The 20,898-nt window shown below is 46.9% G+C and overlaps 1 protein-coding gene across 3 annotated transcripts in view; it reads left to right on the top strand.

The window, feature by feature from the left end:
* The window catches only part of RNF157 (ring finger protein 157), an 82,921-nt gene that overhangs the window by 44,629 nt on the left and 17,394 nt on the right, over positions 1–20,898 (top strand). For all 3 annotated transcript variants that reach the window (XM_030296722.1, XM_030296723.1, XM_030296724.1), the window contains exons 3-11: positions 8,947–9,035; positions 15,141–15,287; positions 15,725–15,842; positions 16,556–16,622; positions 16,923–16,966; positions 17,332–17,379; positions 19,276–19,347; positions 20,065–20,224; positions 20,391–20,503. In XM_030296722.1, the coding sequence (XP_030152582.1) occupies positions 8,947–9,035; positions 15,141–15,287; positions 15,725–15,842; positions 16,556–16,622; positions 16,923–16,966; positions 17,332–17,379; positions 19,276–19,347; positions 20,065–20,224; positions 20,391–20,503 (858 nt within the window). The remainder of the gene's footprint in view (positions 1–8,946; positions 9,036–15,140; positions 15,288–15,724; positions 15,843–16,555; positions 16,623–16,922; positions 16,967–17,331; positions 17,380–19,275; positions 19,348–20,064; positions 20,225–20,390; positions 20,504–20,898) is intronic.

The following is a 20,898-nucleotide window of genomic DNA, read 5'->3' as shown; positions in this document are numbered from 1 at the left end:
CCCAGCTTTCTTTTCACACACATAAAAAAAAAACACAAAACAAAAAACCCTACAGACTTTATTAGGACCACCCCAGTTTTTCCATGTCTCTTTTCCGTTCCCAAATCTAATCCAGGATCCCACATCACCTTTGGTTGTCACCTCTCATCTGTGACAGCGTCTTAGTGTTTCCTTATTTCTCACGGCCGTGACAATTTTGAGATGTACCGTTAGATATTCTCTAGAACTTCCCTTGGTTTGGGTTTTCTGGTAATTAGACCAAGGCTGCAGATTTGGGGGAAGAGTACCACAGAGGGAAGTGCTCCTCTGATCGCATCACCTCAGAGGTACCTGATAGCTCATGACTTACTACTGCTGATGGTGACCTTGATCACTTGGTCCAAGTGGGATCTGTCAGGTTTACCCACTATACGCCTTTCCTTTTCCATAATTTATTGGTTAGAAGCCAGCCACTAAATCCTCGTGCTGTACGTTTGACTGCCCACTTAATTATGGGGCTGTGCTTTCCGAACAGATTATTATCCGGCGCTTAAAGGATCTCTGTGTTCATGGCCGCGAATTACAAACCTAGGAGTCAGATTCGTGGTGTTAGGAGATGCGATGGTGTAGTGCTTCTTGGGGAATTATTATCCATTGTATCCACCTTTGTGTCGCACCATGGTTCAACTTGGAACTTGGCCGTCTTTAGTCTCAGGAAGCTTTGGTTAACACTGGGACACCTATTCTTGATGAACTGGAATCACCTCTGACAAGCCCTGAAATACAATCAGAAGCTCAGGGTCTTCACAGCATGCAGGAAATCGGTGAAAAGAGGAAGAGCCATAGAGACACGGTTGCTGGCAATAGGAAAATTGCAGATGTTAAAGCGTGTGGCTGACGAAGTGGAGATTTGCAAGAACAGGCTGAGAGATGACAGACACGGAGAGGTGCAGAGATCTCAGGTAGGAGGCCAAGGAAGGGACGGGGACGGATCCCACGAAGAGAGGGAAGCCAGTGACAAAAATCGAACTTTAGGCCGGACTCTGAACATGGTTTATTGTAATACGTGCATTTTGTCTCTGAGACTCACCATCCAGGACAATAGTTACGGTTCTAGCTGCTAGATTTCACTATATACAGTCCTTAAATGAGCTTAGACTTTCATATGAGCCAAATAAAGTAGTTCAGTTGGGTTATGGAACCTTGGGTATTCACTGCTACTAAGGAGTGACTGAAGAATAATCAGAGCTCTCACAACTTCTGGAACTTTAGCAGGGCAACATGGAGCTCATCACCTTGTTAAATTAGCTGCAGACTACAGATCGTAATGTTGATAACTTACAAATTAAAACCATCAGACATGAGCTATAGATATTTATTGCATGCTATTTAGTTCGAATTATATGGGGTTGCCATATCTTGTGGTTAGCTAAAGAAAATGAAATCTCATTAGGGTCACCGATTCAGAGTAATGGCGTTCTTCCTAGGGCTATATCTGTGAATAGATAGCCTCGCCAAAGTCTCCAGACCGCACCAGGGATGAGAATCCTGTAACTGATTGGCTTATAAACTTAACTATTTCCGTATTTCATACTGTTATTTTTTCAAGCAAGAGCATATTTTCTTTCCAGGAATGTGAGAAGAGACTTGACAACTCTTGTGATTAACCTTGGACCTCATTTATATAGTTTTAGAGTCAGTATATTTCAGTGGGAGCACAGAAAGACAGCAGAGCAGTTTATAGTTTTTTGGTTTTGCTTTTTTTTTTATGTTTATTTTTTATTCATTCATTCATTCATTTATTTATTTGAGAGAGAGCACCGGGGAGGGGCAGAGAGAGAGGGGGACAGAGGATCCGAAGCAGGCTCCACACTGACAGCAGAGAGTCTGATGCAGGGCTCGAACTCAAGAAACATGAGATCATGACCTGAGCCAAAGTCAGACAGTTAACTAACTGAGCCACCCAGGCGCCCCAGTTTTTTGTTTTTTGAAATATGGAATGAAGAAGGCTTTGTTCCTCTTGCCCTTCTTAGGGATTGGCCTCTTGAAAATGCCTGTTTCAAAATGACTGGAAAACGAGGAGCCTGGGTGGCTCAGTCCGTTAAGCGTCCCAAGTTCGGCTCAGGTCATGATCTCACAATTGGGGAGTTTAAGCCCCGCATCAGGCTCTGTGCTGACAGTGAGGAGCCTGCTTGGGATTCTGTCTCCCTCTCTCTCTGCCTCTTACCCACGTGCACATGCTGTCTCTAAAAATAAGGAAGTAAACATTTTTTAAAAATGACCAGAAAACTAGCATTTGGTGGCATTAGAACATTCATATGCTTCATTGGGGGAGAAATAGGTGTTGTATATTAAAATACCTATTTCAACTAATACTGCTGCTTGTCTCTTTGGACACATTCTTCACATACAGTGTCAGGCATCTCAAAATCTCTTGCTTAAAAGTGGATTCTTATTTGTGAGCTGGGTTATGAGTCTTCTGACCAGATGCAATCCGGAAGTCAGGCGTCTGGAATGGAGTGCTTGTCTGAAAGTAGTTTCTCTGGCCATTAGTCATTATTTACCAACTTGCCTGGAGGGAAAAGATGACTGTGTCTGCTTTAATAAAAGCACTACTACTTCCCTTTTAACCCCCCTTAAAATGAGCTGGTGTTAGGCAAAACCCTGTATATCTAAAAACAGCTCATCCTCAGGAAGGTACTTTTATTTCAGGAGCACAGTAGGATTGGGTCGTGCTTTATCCTGATCCTTCCCGGGAGGGGCCTGGTTTTGGCGAGGGCTTTCTGTCAGTGGGGAACTGAAAGTCGAGTAGGTTTCATTTGTCACCAAAGCAGTACATAGCAATGGTCACTGACTTAGATCCGTGTGGTTTCATGGTGGATGCTTTACTCTGCAGTGGATTTTCCATGTTTTTCTTATCACCGGTTAGAGGGATTGGAGAGACTCGGTTAATTGGGCACACTCATACTAGGGTTTAAATATTTTGGGAAAGGTCAACATAAGATGTGATGTCACATGGCCATGCCATTGGTCCTGTGTGCTTCCTGCCAGGAGACCTTGCAAAAGAGTTAACGGACTATAAATAGGCTGCCTTCTTGGACTGATTCCTTTGGTAACTAACCCTGAACACAGAGCATCTTTGTGTTAAGGTCATCGTGTGACACCCTCTTGGTGTGTTGCTCACATTTCTGATATAAGTGAAAAGAGTGTCTTGTATGTTGTCAGCTTTGTGATCGCCAGTCTTTCTACACTGGTGATTGACTCCCCACGAGGGTTGGATGGGAGATTCGTGAAAAGGGGTTTTTAACAGCTGTGAATATAGCTTATTTGATGCTCTGGTCTATAGCAGGGACAATACAGTCTGTCTCAGCGCTGCAGCTGGTAAATAGGCAAATTCATTTCAGAGCACTCAAGCCGAGACTAAACTGTTCTCCCCTGACACCGATCTAAGAAAATGTTTTAAAGCATCGCAATTCTAAAAATACCCACTGGTGAGTCTAGGACACACTACACATCTGAGAAGAGGGGAAATAGCGAAAGCTGAGAACATAAGCAGACATCAAATAAAAAGGAGGTGACATTTACATATAAAAAATCCAAAAAATCTATAAAAGACAGGGTTTCTGTAGTGCTGTAAATGAGTTATTCGTCTGACCCCAGATGTCGGTTTCCATAGTAACTATTACTTGATCCTTTAGCACAAATATTACAAGACTGCTAATATATTAAATGAGTTCTTTTCTATTTTAATCATAGAAGATTGGCTAAAATAATATCCTCTCTCTTTGGAAGCAGGTTTTTGGCATTTGGGGCCTTTGCTTTCCTAAATAAAAACTGCATTAGTGCATTTTAATTTGCTTTTCTCCCCCACCTTTTTTCTTCCTTATTTTTTTCTTTTTTCTATTAAGATTCCTTCCAAGGAATGTTCATGGCATCACTGTTTGTAATAGTGAAAACTAGAAACAGACCAAGTGTTCATTAGTGAACGATTAGTGACTAAGTCATGGCATGAGGTAGACTTCTCTCAAAGAACCCCAGGGCCCCTTGGAACAATTCCGGGGATCAGAGAAAAACACAAGATTAGCCTGGAATATCTTGTGGTACCAGAAAGTAAGGAAGTGCTCAGAAAATAATGGGGGCATGTCAAAGGACACAGTAACCTACCTTGAAGGAGCCCCCCCACAGCCAAATCTGGGAGGCTGTATGCATCTGATCAGGCCTAAATCTAATAGCAAACGTTAGCAAATTATGTACTTAAAAACTTTTTGATTGAAGTTAATTACTTATTTTTATGAATGGCTATAGCCCTTTTTATAGACTACTGGGAATTGCCTAATAATTTACAACTAAAATAAGATATTCTATTACCTTATATGCCTTGTGACCATATTTTCTACGACAAAATGTGTGCATCCGTTGGGGTGATTTAACAAAATACTTGAAAATTAGAATGGTTTAGGGGCGCCTGGGTGGCGCAGTCGGTTAAGCGTCCGACTTCAGCCAGGTCACGATCTCGCGGTCCGTGAGTTCGAGCCCCGCGTCGGGCTCTGGGCTGATGGCTCAGAGCCTGGAGCCTGTTTCCGATTCTGTGTCTCCCTCTCTCTCTGCCCCTCCCCTGTTCATGCTCTGTCTCTCTCTGTCCCAAAAATAAATAAACGTTGAAAAAAAAAAAAGAAAATTAGAATGGTTTAGAAGTCTAGGATATATGGTTGATACACACACACATATATACGTGTGTATACTTTGTATGTACACACACACACACACACACACACAGCAACGCATGCTTCTGTTGAGTCTAAACTGGCAGTTCCACATTTGGTCACTAGGTGGCACTTGGCCAGCGTAAGGCTAACGTAAAAGGAAACTGATGAACACCAGGATAAAAGGCCAAAGAGGAACTTGCTCAGTATTCACAGGGAACCCTGATTGGCAGTCCCCTGGGGCTCATTGAAAGGGTTCATTTGGCTGAGCCTGTACCATACTCCTATCCTGGACATGAGGTGTTTGGGATTTAAATTATTCTGAGATTTGGTCTTATTTCAGTGCAGAAGCCGCAGGCCAGTGAGCGCAGTGGCCCAACAAAAGCTGTCACAGCTCTGGGCCCCTTACAAGCAGGACCAGGAAAGGTGTGCCGGGTCCCTCATTGAATCCCAGGCCTAGCACGGAGTACTCAGGATGAAGCGAGAGTGTTGAATGGATGGGTGCCCATCTTTGTGCTTTGAAAATAGTTTAGAGGAACCCACTGTGCTCTAGAAATATCTCTCAGTGCCATGCGTCTGAGCACTTCGGGCAGGAGAGGAACAGTGACTGCCTCTGCTGTGGCCGCCATACCCTGAATGTACATTTGTGTCTCCTGCAGGTGCTGTTAGATCTTACAAACAAAAGGAGTTTGTCATGCTGTGCTCCAAGAAAGCTTTTCTCTGAGAAGACCTTAGATACTCCTGTTAGAATTTAAAAGGAGTATGGCATTAGGTATGCTTTTGTATGTACTGCTGGCTAAGTGAGCGTAAGGATGTGATCCAGAGTTTCGACTCTAACTTGCAGAACCTGAACAGGATGCGGTACCTTCTGCAATGAGTGTTTAACTGTCAGGCTGTCTACACTCTGCTCAGGTTCCTAGAATACTCCCGGGATCAGAACAACCCATAGACTTGCCCTGCACTAGCTGAGGCAGCTACAAGAGAAAGAACCAGAACTCTTGGTTCTGGATTCAAATCCTGATTCTGCTATTAGGCCTGGATCTTCAGTAATCAGACAATCTTTTGAATCTCAGTTTCTTTATCTGCAAAGTGAGGATGTTAATACTGACTTTCTTCATTTATCCCATCAACCAGCATAATTTTTGAGTTCCTCCGGGACTTTACAATCTGGTGTGCGTGGCAAATACGTCTCCCAGTGTTGAGCCTATTGAATAAAAATGTATTTAAACTGGGGACGGATGGTGGCGATGGAAGCACGGCATGTGAATGTGCTGGAGGCCACCAAACCGTGTACTTAGAAAGGTGAAGGTGAAAATTTTCATGTTATGTGTATTTTACCACAATTCAGTAAAGTCAAATGAAAAACAAAATATCCAAAGAACCCCGCATGATCCTGGCACATAGTAGACTCAGGATCCACTCGGTGACCATCCATTGAGTTCGGGAGTGAGTGGTGACAAGGAAGACCACTAGACACAAGTACCCTGGCACAATTAGCCCAGTCAGTGGGAGGAAGTGGCCTTTTCTGTCTTGGACAAAGCATGCCACCAGGCCCACCGATGGAGGAAGACTGTCGAGCCTCTGCAGGGCACATCCTGACCTCTTGCCTCAAGCTCAGGATGGGCGTATGGAATGCCTTCCTGTTCCTCAGGCATCATCCTGGAGTACATCAGCTGAACGGCCTCACGAAGGACGCCTAAGTGCCGTTTCTGGGATTCTGCTTCACCTTTCATAACGAAGACAGGGTTTAGGTAAAGACTAGTGGACAAAGAATTAAGTTTGGTCTGGTCAGGGACTGACAGACAAAACCTCTGAGGTCAGTACCTTTATGACCGAGAATTGAGGCTCAGGGATTATTCGAGGTGGAGGACGAAGAGCACTAGTTTTCCTTTTTTCACTTTCCTTTTGTTTTTCTTTTTTGGGGGGTATAGAGGGTAAAGGGTGAAGAAAGAAGGAAGAATCGCCTTTTTTTTCTTTTTTTTTAAACTCAGGAGTTATGGATAACTCCCAAGTACCTGTGCAAATGAATATGATTAACTTTGCTACTCCAGAAAAAAATTTTAATCCCAAAGTCATTTATTTTGGCTTTAGAATAGACTAGCACTTGTGTCGGATTTTCTCGCCTAATTACTTTTTGCTTAAGCTTGTTTTAAAATTGTTTTAAATTCCTTTAGTGTGACAGCCTAGGGAAGTGGGGGGGGGGGAGGGGAACAGGCCACAGAGAGGATCTGAACCAGAATTGAAGCTTTCCTATAGAAAAGCCCCCTCGTACGCTGCCAGTGGGAGAGCAAAATTGGAATCAGCTTTCTGGAAAACAATTTGGCAAAATATTTTTTAAAGTCTTCAAAATATGCTTACTCTTTGATCCAGTAATTCCACTTCTAGGAATTTGTCCTAAAGAAGTAATCAAACAAGCATGCAGCAATGTAGGGACAAGGCACTCACCACAACATTTGTATCGGCAAAAACAAAAAATAAAAGAAGAAGAAGAAAAAGTAAAGCCAATGGAAAGCATTGAATAATATGGAATTGGTCAAAGAAAGTACGGTGCTGTCTCTGATGTGTGTAGCCACATGGGCAGATTGATTATAAACTTTAAATTTTTTTTTTCAACGTTTATTTATTTTTGGGACAGAGAGAGACAGAGCATGAACGGGGGAGGGGCAGAGAGAGAGGGAGACACAGAATCGGAAACAGGCTCCAGGCTCTGAGCCATCAGCCCAGAGCCCGACGCGGGGCTCGAACTCACGGACCGCGAGATCGTGACCTGGCTGAAGTCGGACGCTTAACCGACTGCGCCACCCAGGCGCCCCATAGACTTTAAAAGTCTATAGGGTTAGGGTTAGGGTTAGGGTTACCGCATCTTTCTAAATGAAAAACGGAAAAAATTAGTGGGCACGGCTGCATAGATATCTCTGCACAGAAACAGTGCAGAGATACAGAGATGGGTGGGTAAGTAGACAGCTGGACCGATGGATGAGTGAGGGGATAGATGCCTGTCTGGAGACACATATTCTGCAGTGTTAACTTTGGTGTTGCTGGGTGCTGAAATTATGGCTGATTTTGTAGTTTTTGTGTGTTTTTCAGATTTTCTGCTTGAACACGTATTGCTTTATAATTAGAAAAGCCAACCACCCTGTATTTTAAAAGAATACATGTTTAATGTATCCATGAAAAAGTAAAATGTTGCTATCTAACACCCACAAGGTGGGTAATCTGAAGGCGCATGATTGTAGACTGAATGTGTTTTCTTAAGGGTCCCATTTCATACAAGTGAATTATCAGCAGTCATACTGAATACATAAAATCACACGTACCGCGGGTTAAATTATGTTTCCCAAGAAAAAGAGCCACATTCAGCAAAAATCTGTGAAGGCACAAGTAGAGTATAATGTGGGTATCCTATTTTCTGATCCCAGCACTAGGAGGTCGACTCTTAGAGCCTAGGAGTACCACAGTTTGGCCAAGCTACAGAGACTGGTGGGTTTTCTGTGAATTCTATGTAAAAAACGTAGATTGTCCAGGTAACACTAGAACAGTCATTCTTAACTATCTGAAAGCAAGTCTCGCTTAACGTTTCTACTGTTTTCCCTTTCTTATCACATTATCCTCACACAGAACTCCAAATCCAGCCCTCTAAATGGGGCAAGAGTGAAAGCATAAGGTAAATGACGGGCAAGCACAGACCTCTTAGGACCCCAAAATAGCTCTTGGCTCACATTTTAAAGGAGTCTGCTTTATATAACCAGCTGCAGGGAAAATTTGTTCTTCACTGTTTGCAGCCTCAGCTCTGTACACAGGATGGGCTTCTCTTTTATTTACGGTCCCTAAATCCCGAAGACACCATGTGGCTTCACTGAAGGAAAAACCTTGCAGGTCTGGCTCCCTGTTGTCTCAGGTCAGATGGAAAAGCCTTTTGTGATTAACTCGGCCACAGTCTGTCCTTTGGTATTTGGAACTTCAGTGAGAGTTTGTATTAGTTACTCACATTTTGAATCCTGACTCAAATGAACTGCATCTAATGGAAAAAGCAGAGAAATCTCGCCCTTTTGACGCCAAATCGAATCCCCGTTCTACCACTAGCTGTGACCTTGGGCAAGTTCGCTTAACATGTCAGGTCTGGGTGTCCTCACTTAGTTAGGAGAGTGGCGCCTTCCCATCTCACCTCCCAAAGCTGTTGTTTGACAGCCTTGAAGCTGTGTACCAGCCGGGGACAGTGACCGGTCTCTATAAACATGCTGCCTTCTCACTTTGCTTCCGACAGTTTCCTTATGCCGCCCCACCTCCCCAAGAACCTGTGAAGACTCTGAGAAGCCTGATCAACATCCGAAAGGACACACTAAGACTTGTAAAGTAAGTTCCCCTGGGGCTGGGGCTCAGGCCCGGTTCTAGGTGCGGAGCAGCTCCCCTCCCCCACCCCTCAAGAGACTAGCAGAGCAGTTTGCTTCCAGACCCAGAGTCTCATTCCCCTGGCCTCAAGGATGTGAACTGCCCTGGCGGTGATCGAGCAGCCCCTGTCCACGTAGATTAGGTCTTCCCGCATCCAGATTGTTCAGAACTTTGTGCGAGAGTCTGTGTTTATGAAAGACTTTCCCTTTTCCCAGAAGCAGTCTTTATTCTTGTTTTATGATAAAAAAAAAAAAAAAATATATATATATATATATATATATATATATATATATATATATATATATATTGGAGCGCCTGGGTGGCTCAGTCGGTTAAGTGTCCTGAGCCTCTTATCTCGGCTCAGATCATGATCTCGTGGTTCATGAGTTTGAGCTCCTGACAGCAAAGAGCCTGTCTGGAATTCTCTCTCCCTCTCTCTCTTCCTCTACCCCACTCGTGCTCTCTGTCTCTTAGTTTTTTTTTGTTGTTGTTGTTTTGTTTTTTTTTTAAATTTTTTTTTTCAACGTTTATTTATTTTTGGGACAGAGAGAGACAGAGCATGAACGGGGGAGGGGCAGAGAGAGAGGGAGACACAGAATCTGAAGCAGGCTCCAGGCTCTGAGCCATCAGCCCAGAGCCCGACGCGGGGCTCGAACTCACGGAGCGCGAGATCGTGACCTGGCTGAAGTCGGACGCTTAACCGACTGCGCCACCCAGGCGCCCCTAGTTTTTTTTTTTTTAATGCTTATTTATTTTTGAGAGAGAGGAAGAGACAGAGCACAAGCGGGGTAGGGGCAGAGAGAGAGGGAAACCCAGAATCTGAAGCAGGCTCCAGGCTCTGAACTGCGAGCACAGAAGCCGACGTGGGGCTCGAGCCCATGAACCGTGAGATCGTGACCTGAGCAGGTCGGACGCTTAACCGACTGAGCCACCCAGGCCCCCCTATCTCTCTCATAACAAATAAATAAATAAAATTATTGAGGGGAAAAAGTGAATCTTGCAGCTACCTCAGCAAGCTTGCGGAAAAATGGGATATTTGCAGTTGGAATATAAAAGCGTTATTTTATTGCTTATATTTACTTTTCAATTTATTCTTCATCTCATGTGTCCTTCCTCAGAGGAACTCCTTGTGTCCTTGTCTGGTTGGTTAATCATCATCATCATTATTAAGTATCTTCAACATTTACCTTCTCTGTACAGTCCGTAAGATAGTGTAATTTTTACACTGATGCTGCCCTCCAGGTAGCATGCTAATCTGATGCCCACTGGTCCCCTGGGAAGACAGCTTTGGCTAGGGCAAATCGCAGATCTCAGGTTTTTCTGAACGGACAAGGAAGATGACTCATGAGTCCATTTTATGCCCGTATAGGTCAGTCCTGTTAGCAGTAGGAAGTTTTATTTCTGATCATTGTTTTTAAGATGTAACTCATATGCTGTACAATTCGCCCATTTAAAGTGTGCAATTCAGTGGTTTTTAGTATATTCAGGGTTGTGCAGTCATCACCACCATCTAATTTTAGCACATTTTCATCACCTCCAAAAGAGACCCTGAACTCACCGGTGGTAACGCCACATTTCTCCTGAAACCCCTCTTTCAGGCCTAAGCAACCACTAATTTACTTCTGTGTTTCTCTCCTGATTTATATACGGTATTTCATTTGCCCCTGAAGTTCTGACTGCTTCCCCAACGATTTCCCCAGCCCTGGAGTCAACTCTGGGGACCAGGCAGCCAAGGAGGTGCTTGCTCTGTGCGCGGGGCAGCCTGCAGGCGGGTGCTCACCCTCCGTGGGGCAGCTCCCGCCGCAGCAGAGTGGATTGCGGCCCGTGAGCCCTCGGGAGCCAGCGGCTGTCGGCCGCTCTCTCCTCTTTCTCTCACCCTGTAAGTCCTTTCCCGTCCGTCCGTAACGTAGAGAGCGACACCACACTTGACCTTTAATGGCTCTTGTCAGAATTCAGCAAGATAATAGGAAGAAAACACCTGCTGTTCAATAAATATTAAGGTGAAGGGTGTTTTGGGTCTGTTTTTCTGAGATTATGAGAATAGGGTAAATACTGATTCACAGATTTCCTGGTAAAAATGGAGGATTGAACATCTTTCGCTTGCTGTCAAAACCCACTAATAAGTGTATTTTCAAAAGCATAAATCCAGTGGCGCCTGGGTGGCTCAGTCCGTTAAGTTTCCGACTCTTGGTTTCAGCTCAAGTCATGATCTCACGGTTTGTGGGATGGAGCCCCGCATGGGCTCTGTGCTGACAGTGCAGAGCCTGCTTGGGATTCCTTCTCTTTGACTCTCTCTCTCTGCCCCACCCCTGCTCATGCTCTCTCTTTCCCTCTCAGAATAAATAAATAAACAAACATTTTTTTCAAAAGCATAAATCCTGGGGTGCCTGGGTGGTTCAGTCGGTCAAGCGTCCGACTTCTGCTCAGGTCGTGATCTTGCGGTGTGTGAGTTTGAACCCCGCATCGGGTTCTGTGCTGACAGCTCGGAGCCTGGAGCCTGCTTCAGATTCTGTGTCTCCCTCTCCCCCTGCCCCTCCCCTGCTTGCACTCTGTCTCTCAAAAATAAACGTTAATTTTTTTTTAATAAAAAAAGCAATTTTTTTAAAGCATAAATCCAGAAGCAGTGGGGGAATGGGAGAGGAGTAACTGCAAAAACTAAACCTCTCGGTTTAGAGGCTGGGACAAATGGTAAGAGTTAAATAATGCAGCAGGCCTGTGAAATCAGGATCCCAAGTGAGCCGAAGGAAAAGCTGAGAATCACCCAGTGGAACTGTGACCCCCCCCCCAAAGGCTCAGGAAATGGCAGTACCAGGACCTCTGGATATCGAGGTGCAAGGCTAACATGAAGAGCATTGGTGGGAAGCCTGCTCGAGAGGCGGTCAGATCCTCTCTTTGCCACACGGCCAGAGCTGCCCTCTGCACACCCTGGCAGAAGGCTGGCAGGCGATTCTCAGTGAAAAGTTAAAACAGAGACTCTGTGGACTTGGGAGACCCAGGGACGGCTAAAGTTAGACTCAGTACTAAAGATGGGGGTTAAGGGAATTTGGGCACACTGGATGCTGAACCCTGCAGCCTGCCACCACCCAACACTGTCTGCCCCCAGAATGCTGGCTGCCAGGCCCTTGTCCAAAGAGAGGAACACTGTCTCTGAGGAGCAGGACCCTCCCAGATGGGAAGACCAAAGAGACTGGCCTTGGAGATTCCTCCAAAGACCCAGATTGGTCCCTGGGGAAGCCCAGGGTCCCCAAACCCCACCATGCATTCAGACTTCCAACCGGAGATTTAATTTCTTAAATATGAGCAGACAACCAAAGATTCCTAGATGCATAGGGAGTGCCTGTAATATGAAAGACGGTGGCAAGGGGCTCCTGGGGGGCTCAGTCGGTTAAGTGTCTGACTCTCGAACTCAGCTCCAATCTTGATCTCAGGGTCCTAAGTTAAAGCCCCGAGTTAGGCTCCACACCCAGCGTGGAGCCTACTTAAAGACAAAAGAGGGGCGCCTGGGTGGCTCAGTCAGTTAGGCATCCGACTTCGGCTCAGGTCATGATCTCTCTGTTGGTGGGTTCAAGCCCCGCCTCGGGCTCTGTGCTGACAGCTTGGAGCCTGGAACCTGCCGCAGATTCTGTGTCTCTCTCTTGCTCTGCTCCTACCCCACTCATGCTCTGTTTCTGTCTCAAAAATAAATAAACATTAAAAAAAAAAATACAAAATATAGGGGCCAAACAAACCAACAGGAAAAAATATAACTAAGTGGAAATAAAAACTGCAGGAAGAGAAAAAGCTCATTTGTAGCCTCAGAGACAGTAGATGCTGTCTTATTTCATGGACGCAATGACACAGGCCATTTAGGAAATAAACAAGACTCAAAAACAGCAGAAATGAAAATGTCAATAGAATGGAGGAAGAAAAGTTGAAACTTTCTAGAAAGTGGGCCAAAAAGGTTGAGATACAGCAAATAGAAGAAGAAAGATCCAAAGCATAGAGTGCCAGTTTACAAGGTGTCATATCCAATAATGGTTCTAGGAAGAGAACAGAGACTATAGAAGGAAGGAAATCATCATTAATGGCATAACTAATTTAAGAAAATTTCCCAGAACCAGAGGACATGAGTTTCTAAATTGAACGGACCACTGGAGGGGCGCCTGGGTGGCTCAATCAATTAAGGGTCTGACTTCAGCTCAGGTCTCGATCTCACCATTCACGGGTTCAAGCCCCGTGTCAGGCTCTGTGCTGACAGCTCAGAACCTGATCCGGCTTCCGATTTTGTGTTTCCCCATCTCTGCCCTTCCCCCACTCATGTTCTGTCTCTCTCTCTTTCTCAAAAATAAACATTTGAAAAAATTAAAAAAAAAAAAAAAAAGGACTACTGGAGTGTTGAGTTCAATGGATGATAAGGCAGAGATTATATATCAGAGGGAAAAGGGCCAGCAGTTGGAATGGCTTCTGGAGGCGGTGCTAGACGCCAGAGGATGATGCAGCAATGTTTTCAAATGGCTTTTTAGAAGTATTTATGACCCAGCACTCTTTATTCAACCAAATGATCTTTTCATTTTTAAGCGTATTTATTTATTTTGAGAGAGAGAGAGAGCAAAAGAGAGAGAAGAGAGCACACAAGCAGGGAAGGGGCAGAGAGAAGGAGAGGCAGAATCCCAAGCCGCAGGCTCCGCGCCATCAGTGCAGAGCCTGATGCGAGGCTCAAATTCACAAACTGTGAGATCATTACCTGAGCCGAGATCAAGAGTCGGACGCTTAACCGACTGCCCCACCCAGGCGCCCCTCAACCAAACTTTTAGTGTGGTGTGACTGTAGACTAAAATCTCTCAAAAAAATTGATCCCTCCAACACGTCCTTTTTCAGGAGGCTAGTGGAAGAGGTGCTCTGCCACAGTGAAAGCGTGCCCCAAGGAAGAAGAAGCCAGGAGATGCAGGAAAGAGGTGGAGGGGACTTCCCGGGCTAACGGGGGGAGGGTGGCTCCGGGTGGTTGCACCCAGGCACAGAGGGCCTGGGGTCCAGGTAGGACCCCCCTCAAGAAGACAAAATGCATGGAACACCCGGCATTTCTGGACATGGAGAGATTTAGACGGATGGCCAGCAGAGGGCTAGGGTCTGAATTAGTGAGAAAGTACCTAGGAAACCGAGCGACTGAAAGAGAAATGAGCACAAACTCTTGAGAAAAAGGGAAAGAAAAATACTCAGAGATTACTCTGTGGCTAAGCCGGGAACCACGTCCGTATAATCACAGTAAGACAGACGCGGATGTGCTGAACTAGCAGAATCGAGATAGAGCGTACTGGGGGGTGGGGGGTGGGTACTACATATGGGGCAGCGCGAGGAAAGAGAAAGAAATCCTGGTTCCCATAGTACGAAGTCAGGGCTAGCACCTGGAACTGAAGAGTCCGGAATGATCCACGTGGGGTGCCTGGGTGGCTCAGTCGGTTAAGTGTCCGACTTCGGCTCAAGTCACCATCTCACCATTCATGGGTTCGAGCCCCTCGTCAGGCTCTGTGCTGACAGCTTAAAGCCTAGAGTCTGCTTTGGATTCTGTGTCTCCCTCTCTCTGTCCCTCCCCTGTTTGTGCTCTGTGTCTGTGTCTGTCTCTGTCTCAAAAGTAAAAATAAAAACATTTAAAAAAATAAAAAGGATAATCTAAGCATGTTGTATAGAAAATAGGTAAATGCGACAATGATCAGCTAAACGAGGTAAAGATTGTCTCTGAAGAGGGGGAAAGGAGGGGGGAGGGCCTGCTATGATAGTAACAAGCCCCGAGGAAACGAAGCTATGTGATTAGTAACTTCGATTACAACAAAACTAAAGAAAAAAAAAAAAAAAAGAAAAACAGGTCTGGCAAATGCACAAATGTTCATTATAGCACCGCAAAACATCAGAAGTCACCTAAATGCCCAACAGCAGTGCTCACGGGGTGTTCAGCCATCACTCGAAATGAAGGTGCGGGCCTAAGTTTCCGACCCTGGAGAGAAGCTCACGATGTATGAAGTATAAAAATTTGTAAAAGATAAATTGAAAACTGGTTTGCGAGCTCCCAAATGCCACGTCTTTCTGGTTTTCTAGGTGTGCCGAGGAAGTGAAGACCCTGGGAGAAGAGGCAGGCAGAGCTAAAGTCCACTACAATGTGGAGTTCACCTTTGACACTGATGCTCGGGTGGCCATCACCATCTACTATCAGGCCACGGAAGAGTTCCAGAACGGGATTGCCAGGTAAGAACGAGAGGCCAGGTGAGCCACATCCCTCCCAGACAGGCGAGCCTTCCGCGCTCACCTGTGGGGAAAAAACCTACGGACCGGGTGAGATCTGGTTCCTGAGCTCGGACTTTCTTCTGCAGAGCCCCACCTCTTTGCCTTTTCCCTTCAATCTGGGCCAGCTTGTGCAGCGGCAGATGGTGGCACAACCTTGCATTTCATCAAGATGCTGCTAAAAATCTGTTAAGCCACCTTTGTGCGGATGTGTGGGTTGGACATATAATCTTAACGGCGTTCCCAAGCAAGAGCAAAGGACACATTAGAAGGAAATATTTCCTTTCCTTTTCTGTACCTAGAGCCCGTTGATACTGAGACCAGGCGTGGGACGGAGGAAGCGGTCAGATCCTTCCGGGCTAGATACTGACTTTTGCTTTGTCTCCCTCTCTGATGGACAGCTACATCCCCAAGGACAACAGCCTCCAGTCGGAGACGGTGCACTACAAGCGAGGGGTCGGCCAGCAGTTCTGCCTGCCCTCCCACACCGTGGACCCCTCAGAGTGGGCAGAAGAGGAGGTGAGCTGCCTCCGGGGGCGGTGACAGGCTGCTGGGAGAAAGCGTGGGGGCAGGTCCCTCACATGGACCCAGATGGGCCTAGGACCTAGTCGGGACTCCGGCCGGCAGTGCCCGGACCGCCCAGATGCTGGGAGGCCATGTTCTTCAGCGCTGTAACTTCTCCTTGCCCTTAAAACACACCTCATGTCGATAGCTTTTCTGTTCCAAAGTAGCACGTTCACCCCAGGTGTTTTGAGAAAGTCACGTTCAAAGAGAAGAACCTGCCAGTTAGAGGGCTTCACAGCCATGAGACTTTAGAAAGCAACGGTGGCCTCCAGTTAAACAGACTTAGGTGGTCGTGAAGTTGACGAACGAGAGCAGAGATGAAGTTAATGCTTCTTGATGATGTCTCCCTTTTTTTTTTTTTTTTTTAATTTTTTAACGTTTTATTTATTTTTGAGACAGGGAGAGACAGAGCATGAACAGGGGAGGGTCAGAGAGAGGGAGACACAGAATCTGAAACAGGCTCCAGGCTCCGAGCTGTCAGCACATAGCCCGACAGGGGGCTCGAACTCACTGATCGTGAGATCATGACCTGAGCCGAGGTCAGCCGCTTAACCGACTGAGCCACCCAGGCGACCCCCCCCCTCCATGTCTCCCTTTCTGATGGATTACTGGGCCATTTACACGTATTAAGTCTTTCTTCCCCCCCCCCCCCTTTTCTTTCCCTTCAGCTTGGCTTTGATCTGGACCGAGAGGTTTACCCTTTAGTGGTCCACGCCGTGGTGGATGAAGGAGATGGTAATGGGCGTTCTCTGTCTTCTTTTGCTCTACGTGCTGCCCTTTTGTGGTGCACAGGCCGGGCAGTCGCTGTGGCCTCGGGAACAACATGCCCCCGCCGTGGGGATCAGGCAGCCAGTTTCCATGCCCCTTGCACTCCTTAGGCTGATGAGAACAGCCCTGGGTGAAGGGGACGGGCCCCTTCTCCTGACGGCCCAGAGCGTCTGGTCTTCCGGGTTGGGGGGAATTGGGGAAGATAGATGGGTGGCAAGGTGTGCTGTTTGCCTTTCTCCTTCACCCGCGTCCCTTTATTTTTTTCAGAGTATTTTGGCCATTGCCATGTACTGCTGGGCACTTTTGAAAAGGTGAGTAGCTTCACAGGGCCTCACTCGGTTCTGTTTAGCTGTCTTTCGTGCGGTGACGCGTGCGGCCTGTTGGCCAGCTCTCTGAGCGCGGCAGGATGGGCCCAGCTCCCCACGGAGCGGGAGGAGCACCACACTGGGGGCCGCCCTCGGGCCTCGGTCCAGCTCTGCCGCCCGCGTGCTGCTCGACCTGCAGCTCTCGAGGCCGCAGTCTCCTCTTCCCGAGACGGGAGGGTCAGACTAGATGCTCATGAGGCCCCGCGGCGTGAGGAGTGTGCCATCACACGCAGGTGTCATTGAGAGGAGTGCCCGAGAACGCCCGGTTCCTGCCCCTGCTTCCTGGTCCTAACGGTCGTGTTTCATTCCAGCACACCGATGGGTCATTCTGTGTCAAGCCCCTCAAACAGAAACAAGTGGTAGGTATCTGAGGGCCGGGGATCGTTGGCCCCCCCCCCAGACTTCTTTCTTTTCATCTCTCTCTTTTTCTCTTTTGCTAAGCATGCTTCTTTCTCTTCCACTCCCCCCCTTTTTTTTAATCCAAGAAAAGTTAAAATAAAATAAAAAAAAAAAAAAAGGAGTGCTTTTGTGTGTTAGAAACTCCTTGGGTGGCCTGAAAAGAATACTGACTTTGGTGTCTTTCTTGTTCCAGAATTGTTGGCGTGGAGGCAGCCATTATCTGAGCAAAGGTCTTGAGAAAGGAAAGAACAGGATTTGTCTCTTGACGTTAGGTTTAGGGAGAACTCTTTTCATTGAAAATGCCAGGGCGAGAAACATTCCGAGCTAAAGGATAAAATGTCGGGGTCCAATTCAGAGCCAGTTAGGGCCCTTGGCTTAATTTATCCCACCAAGTGTTTTTCTAAAATTCCAAGTTTCCTGGCCATCTGCCGTCTTCCGGGATGACCAGCAAGTCACGCATATGTCTGCTCAAAGGCCTAACCCCTGCTGTGTGCCAGCACTTTTTTTTCCACTCTTGCAACGGTGAGCGGAGAGTCCTGGAGAGTGGTGCCAGTGGCACTGGCCAGCCTCCCCTGCAGATGGGTGACAGGTGTCTGAAATTCTGAGTTATTCATTAATGAGGCCAATAGTAGTCAATAACACCTTAGTCTAAATCTGTTGATAATATCCTTTCCATTAGAATCAGTAGGTCGAAACAAGTTTTAAGAGGCACAGGAGGAAACAGATCCTGGGCCCAGAGTACTGCCTGCCACGGCCAGGCTTTGGTGAGTTGTCTCATGGGGAGGCCTCATTTCCCAGAACGCCTAGATAGGATGGAAAGGCTAGGGTAGCTCAAGGTAAATGGTCTATTTTCCTATTGCTAGCTTGGCATTAGCAACTGACTCTGTCACACTGGAGAGTGAGGTATAAAATCAGTGACAGGCTAGGTCTGAGGGGAGGGGATCAGTGGGACAGAGGTGAAGCCAAGGGAGGAGTGGGCTCGTGTAAAGAAACGAGAAAAGGGCCTGCTTTGGCTCGGACGTGGCTAGGCTAGTGGGAGTGGGCATTGAACTTGGGGTTTTAAGGAACAGGGCCAAGAGGGGTCCTTGGCTCTGTAGGTGATGGTGGCTCGTGCAGGTGGAGGGGCTCCATTGGCCTCCCCTTCAAGATCTTTCTGTCTCTCTTTGCTTCAGATGTTTTCCTTTCCCCTCTTTCCCTTGCCTTTCTTTCTTGCTTTCTTGCTTTCTCTTTTCCATTCCTTTGGTTTTGTAATGTCTACACTTAACTTTGGTTACCTAGCTGATGCTTCTGTTTTGATGCACATTCTTCCATTTGCTTAGTCTATCCCTTCTTAACTGTCTGGAATAGTGAGCTGCAGTACACAGATTAGTGTTGTATTTGTGAACTTTCATGTTCCCTGTTGGGTATAATGGTGGGTGAATCAAACATTGGATTTCCTTTTCTCTGTCAAAGAGAAAACATAAGTAAATAAAAGCATCCTTGGGGTGCCTGAGTGGCTCAGTGAGTTGAGCATCCGACTTCGGCTCAGGTCATGATCTCACAGTTCGTGAGTTCCAGCCCCACGTCGGGCTCTGTGCTGACAGCTCAGAGCCTGGAGCCCGCTTCGGATTCTGTTTCTCCCTCTGTCTGCCCCTCCACTGCTTGCACTCTGTCTCTCGCATTGTCTCAAAAGTAAATAAACATTAAAAAAAAATTTTTTTTTAATTAAAAAAAAAAAAGCATCCTTACTTGTCTAGGCCTTTGCTTTTTTTCATTGTGCATCAGTAGTCCTTGGTTACCAGAGAAGGTTGAGGGGCAAGTTCCTACTTATCTCTGTTGAGTCAGCCTGCCCTTGAACTTCTCTGTTTGCTCTTCAGGTAGATGGGGTCAGCTACCTCCTTCAGGAGATCTATGGAATTGAAAACAAGTACAACACCCAGGATTCTAAGGCAAGTTCCATCCGAAATTCTGAATGTACTTTTTTCCCTGGGGACGGAGTAAGAAATGCTCTGATGAAGCTGGGATCTCGGGGTTTAGCATGACCAACTCTGGAATCAGTTTGGTCCTAGGAGGGTGTTCTCTTGTTCCTTATTTCAGATGCTTATGCTTACCTCACTTCCAAAATGAAAAACACAGGCAGGCTGGGATCAGTTGTTCTGCAGAGTTCTGGTCACCCAGTTACCTGGCCCCTGCCCTTCCTGGTGTGGTCTCCTAGGGCCCCACCAGATCTGTCGGAGAGGACAGATCTGAGCCCCATAGGACGAGCTTGAGATAAATAGTTCCCAGAAGAAGTGATACTGACCAGTATGTGAACGCACTTGCTGAACGGGAAAGTCAAGTCAAAGCAGGGGCGCCTGGGTGGCTCAGTCCATTGAGCGTCCGGCTCTTAATTTGGGCTCAGTTCATGATCTCACAGTTCATGGGATCGAGCCCCAGCACAGAGCGTCAGGCTCTGTGCTGACAGGGCCTGCTTGGGATTCTCTGTCTCTCTGCCTTTCTTTTCCTCAAAAATAAATAAACTTTTTTTTTTTTTTTTTAAGTCCAAAGCAAATGTAAGGTTTTGTTCTTACCACTTGTCTCAGCTCTTCAGGCAAAGCTGCTTGTGAAGAAAATGGAGGACACGAAGGGCTTTGTGTCACCGGCTGAATTTCTGTCTCCTGGGACAGGTGGCTGAGGATGAAGTGAGCGATAACAGCGCTGAGTGCGTGGTATGTCTCTCGGATGTCCGCGACACCTTGATTCTGCCCTGTCGCCACCTCTGCCTGTGTAACACGTGTGCGGACACCCTGCGCTACCAGGCCAACAACTGCCCCATCTGCCGACTGCGTAAGCCCCAGAACCGCAGGCCGGGACCCGACAACGGGGTCTGCGAACTGACCGACACTGGGGTGGGGGTGGGGGTGGGGGTGGGGGGACTGTGGTTTCTGCCCGGGCTTTCGTGTGGCCTGACTCCTGCATCAGGATGGCCCGATGGCCTGTTTCCTTGTTCCAGCCTTCCGGGCACTGCTTCAGATCCGGGCCATGAGGAAAAAACTGGGCCCCTTGTCCCCAACCGGCTTTAACCCCATCATCTCGTCTCAGACGTCTGACTCGGAAGAGCATTCAGTAAGTTGGGCTGGGCACCGTGACCGTTTGTGAGGCAGGCGTTCTGCTCTCCTTGCTGGGTTTTTTTTTTCACCTCTTACCCTTCTTTACCTGACTTTGCAACAAGTAATTAAACCCTGGCACGCTGCAGTATTTGGTAAGCTGGCTGAGGTCACATTGTGTTAAAACCGACCGGTATTACCACGGAAAATTGGATACTGATCATTAAATCCCCCTTTTCCTCCCTGGGAACTGGGCGTCCAGTTAATATTTACGACGCCTAGAGCTGTCTGCGTGCAGCCTCCTCCCAGTGGGGTCCAGCTCTGGAACTCCCCCCAAGCAGGAACAAGGGGATGATTGTTTTGGATTTGAATACAGTTTACTGTCTTTATCCGAGTCCTCGAAGAAGGTAACTG

Source organism: Lynx canadensis, chromosome E1, assembly GCF_007474595.2.
Source record: "Lynx canadensis isolate LIC74 chromosome E1, mLynCan4.pri.v2, whole genome shotgun sequence".
Taxonomy (NCBI): Eukaryota; Metazoa; Chordata; class Mammalia; order Carnivora; family Felidae; genus Lynx; species Lynx canadensis.
The sequence above is the reverse complement of the archived record's forward strand: the minus strand, read 5'-3'. Positions and strand labels throughout refer to the sequence as shown.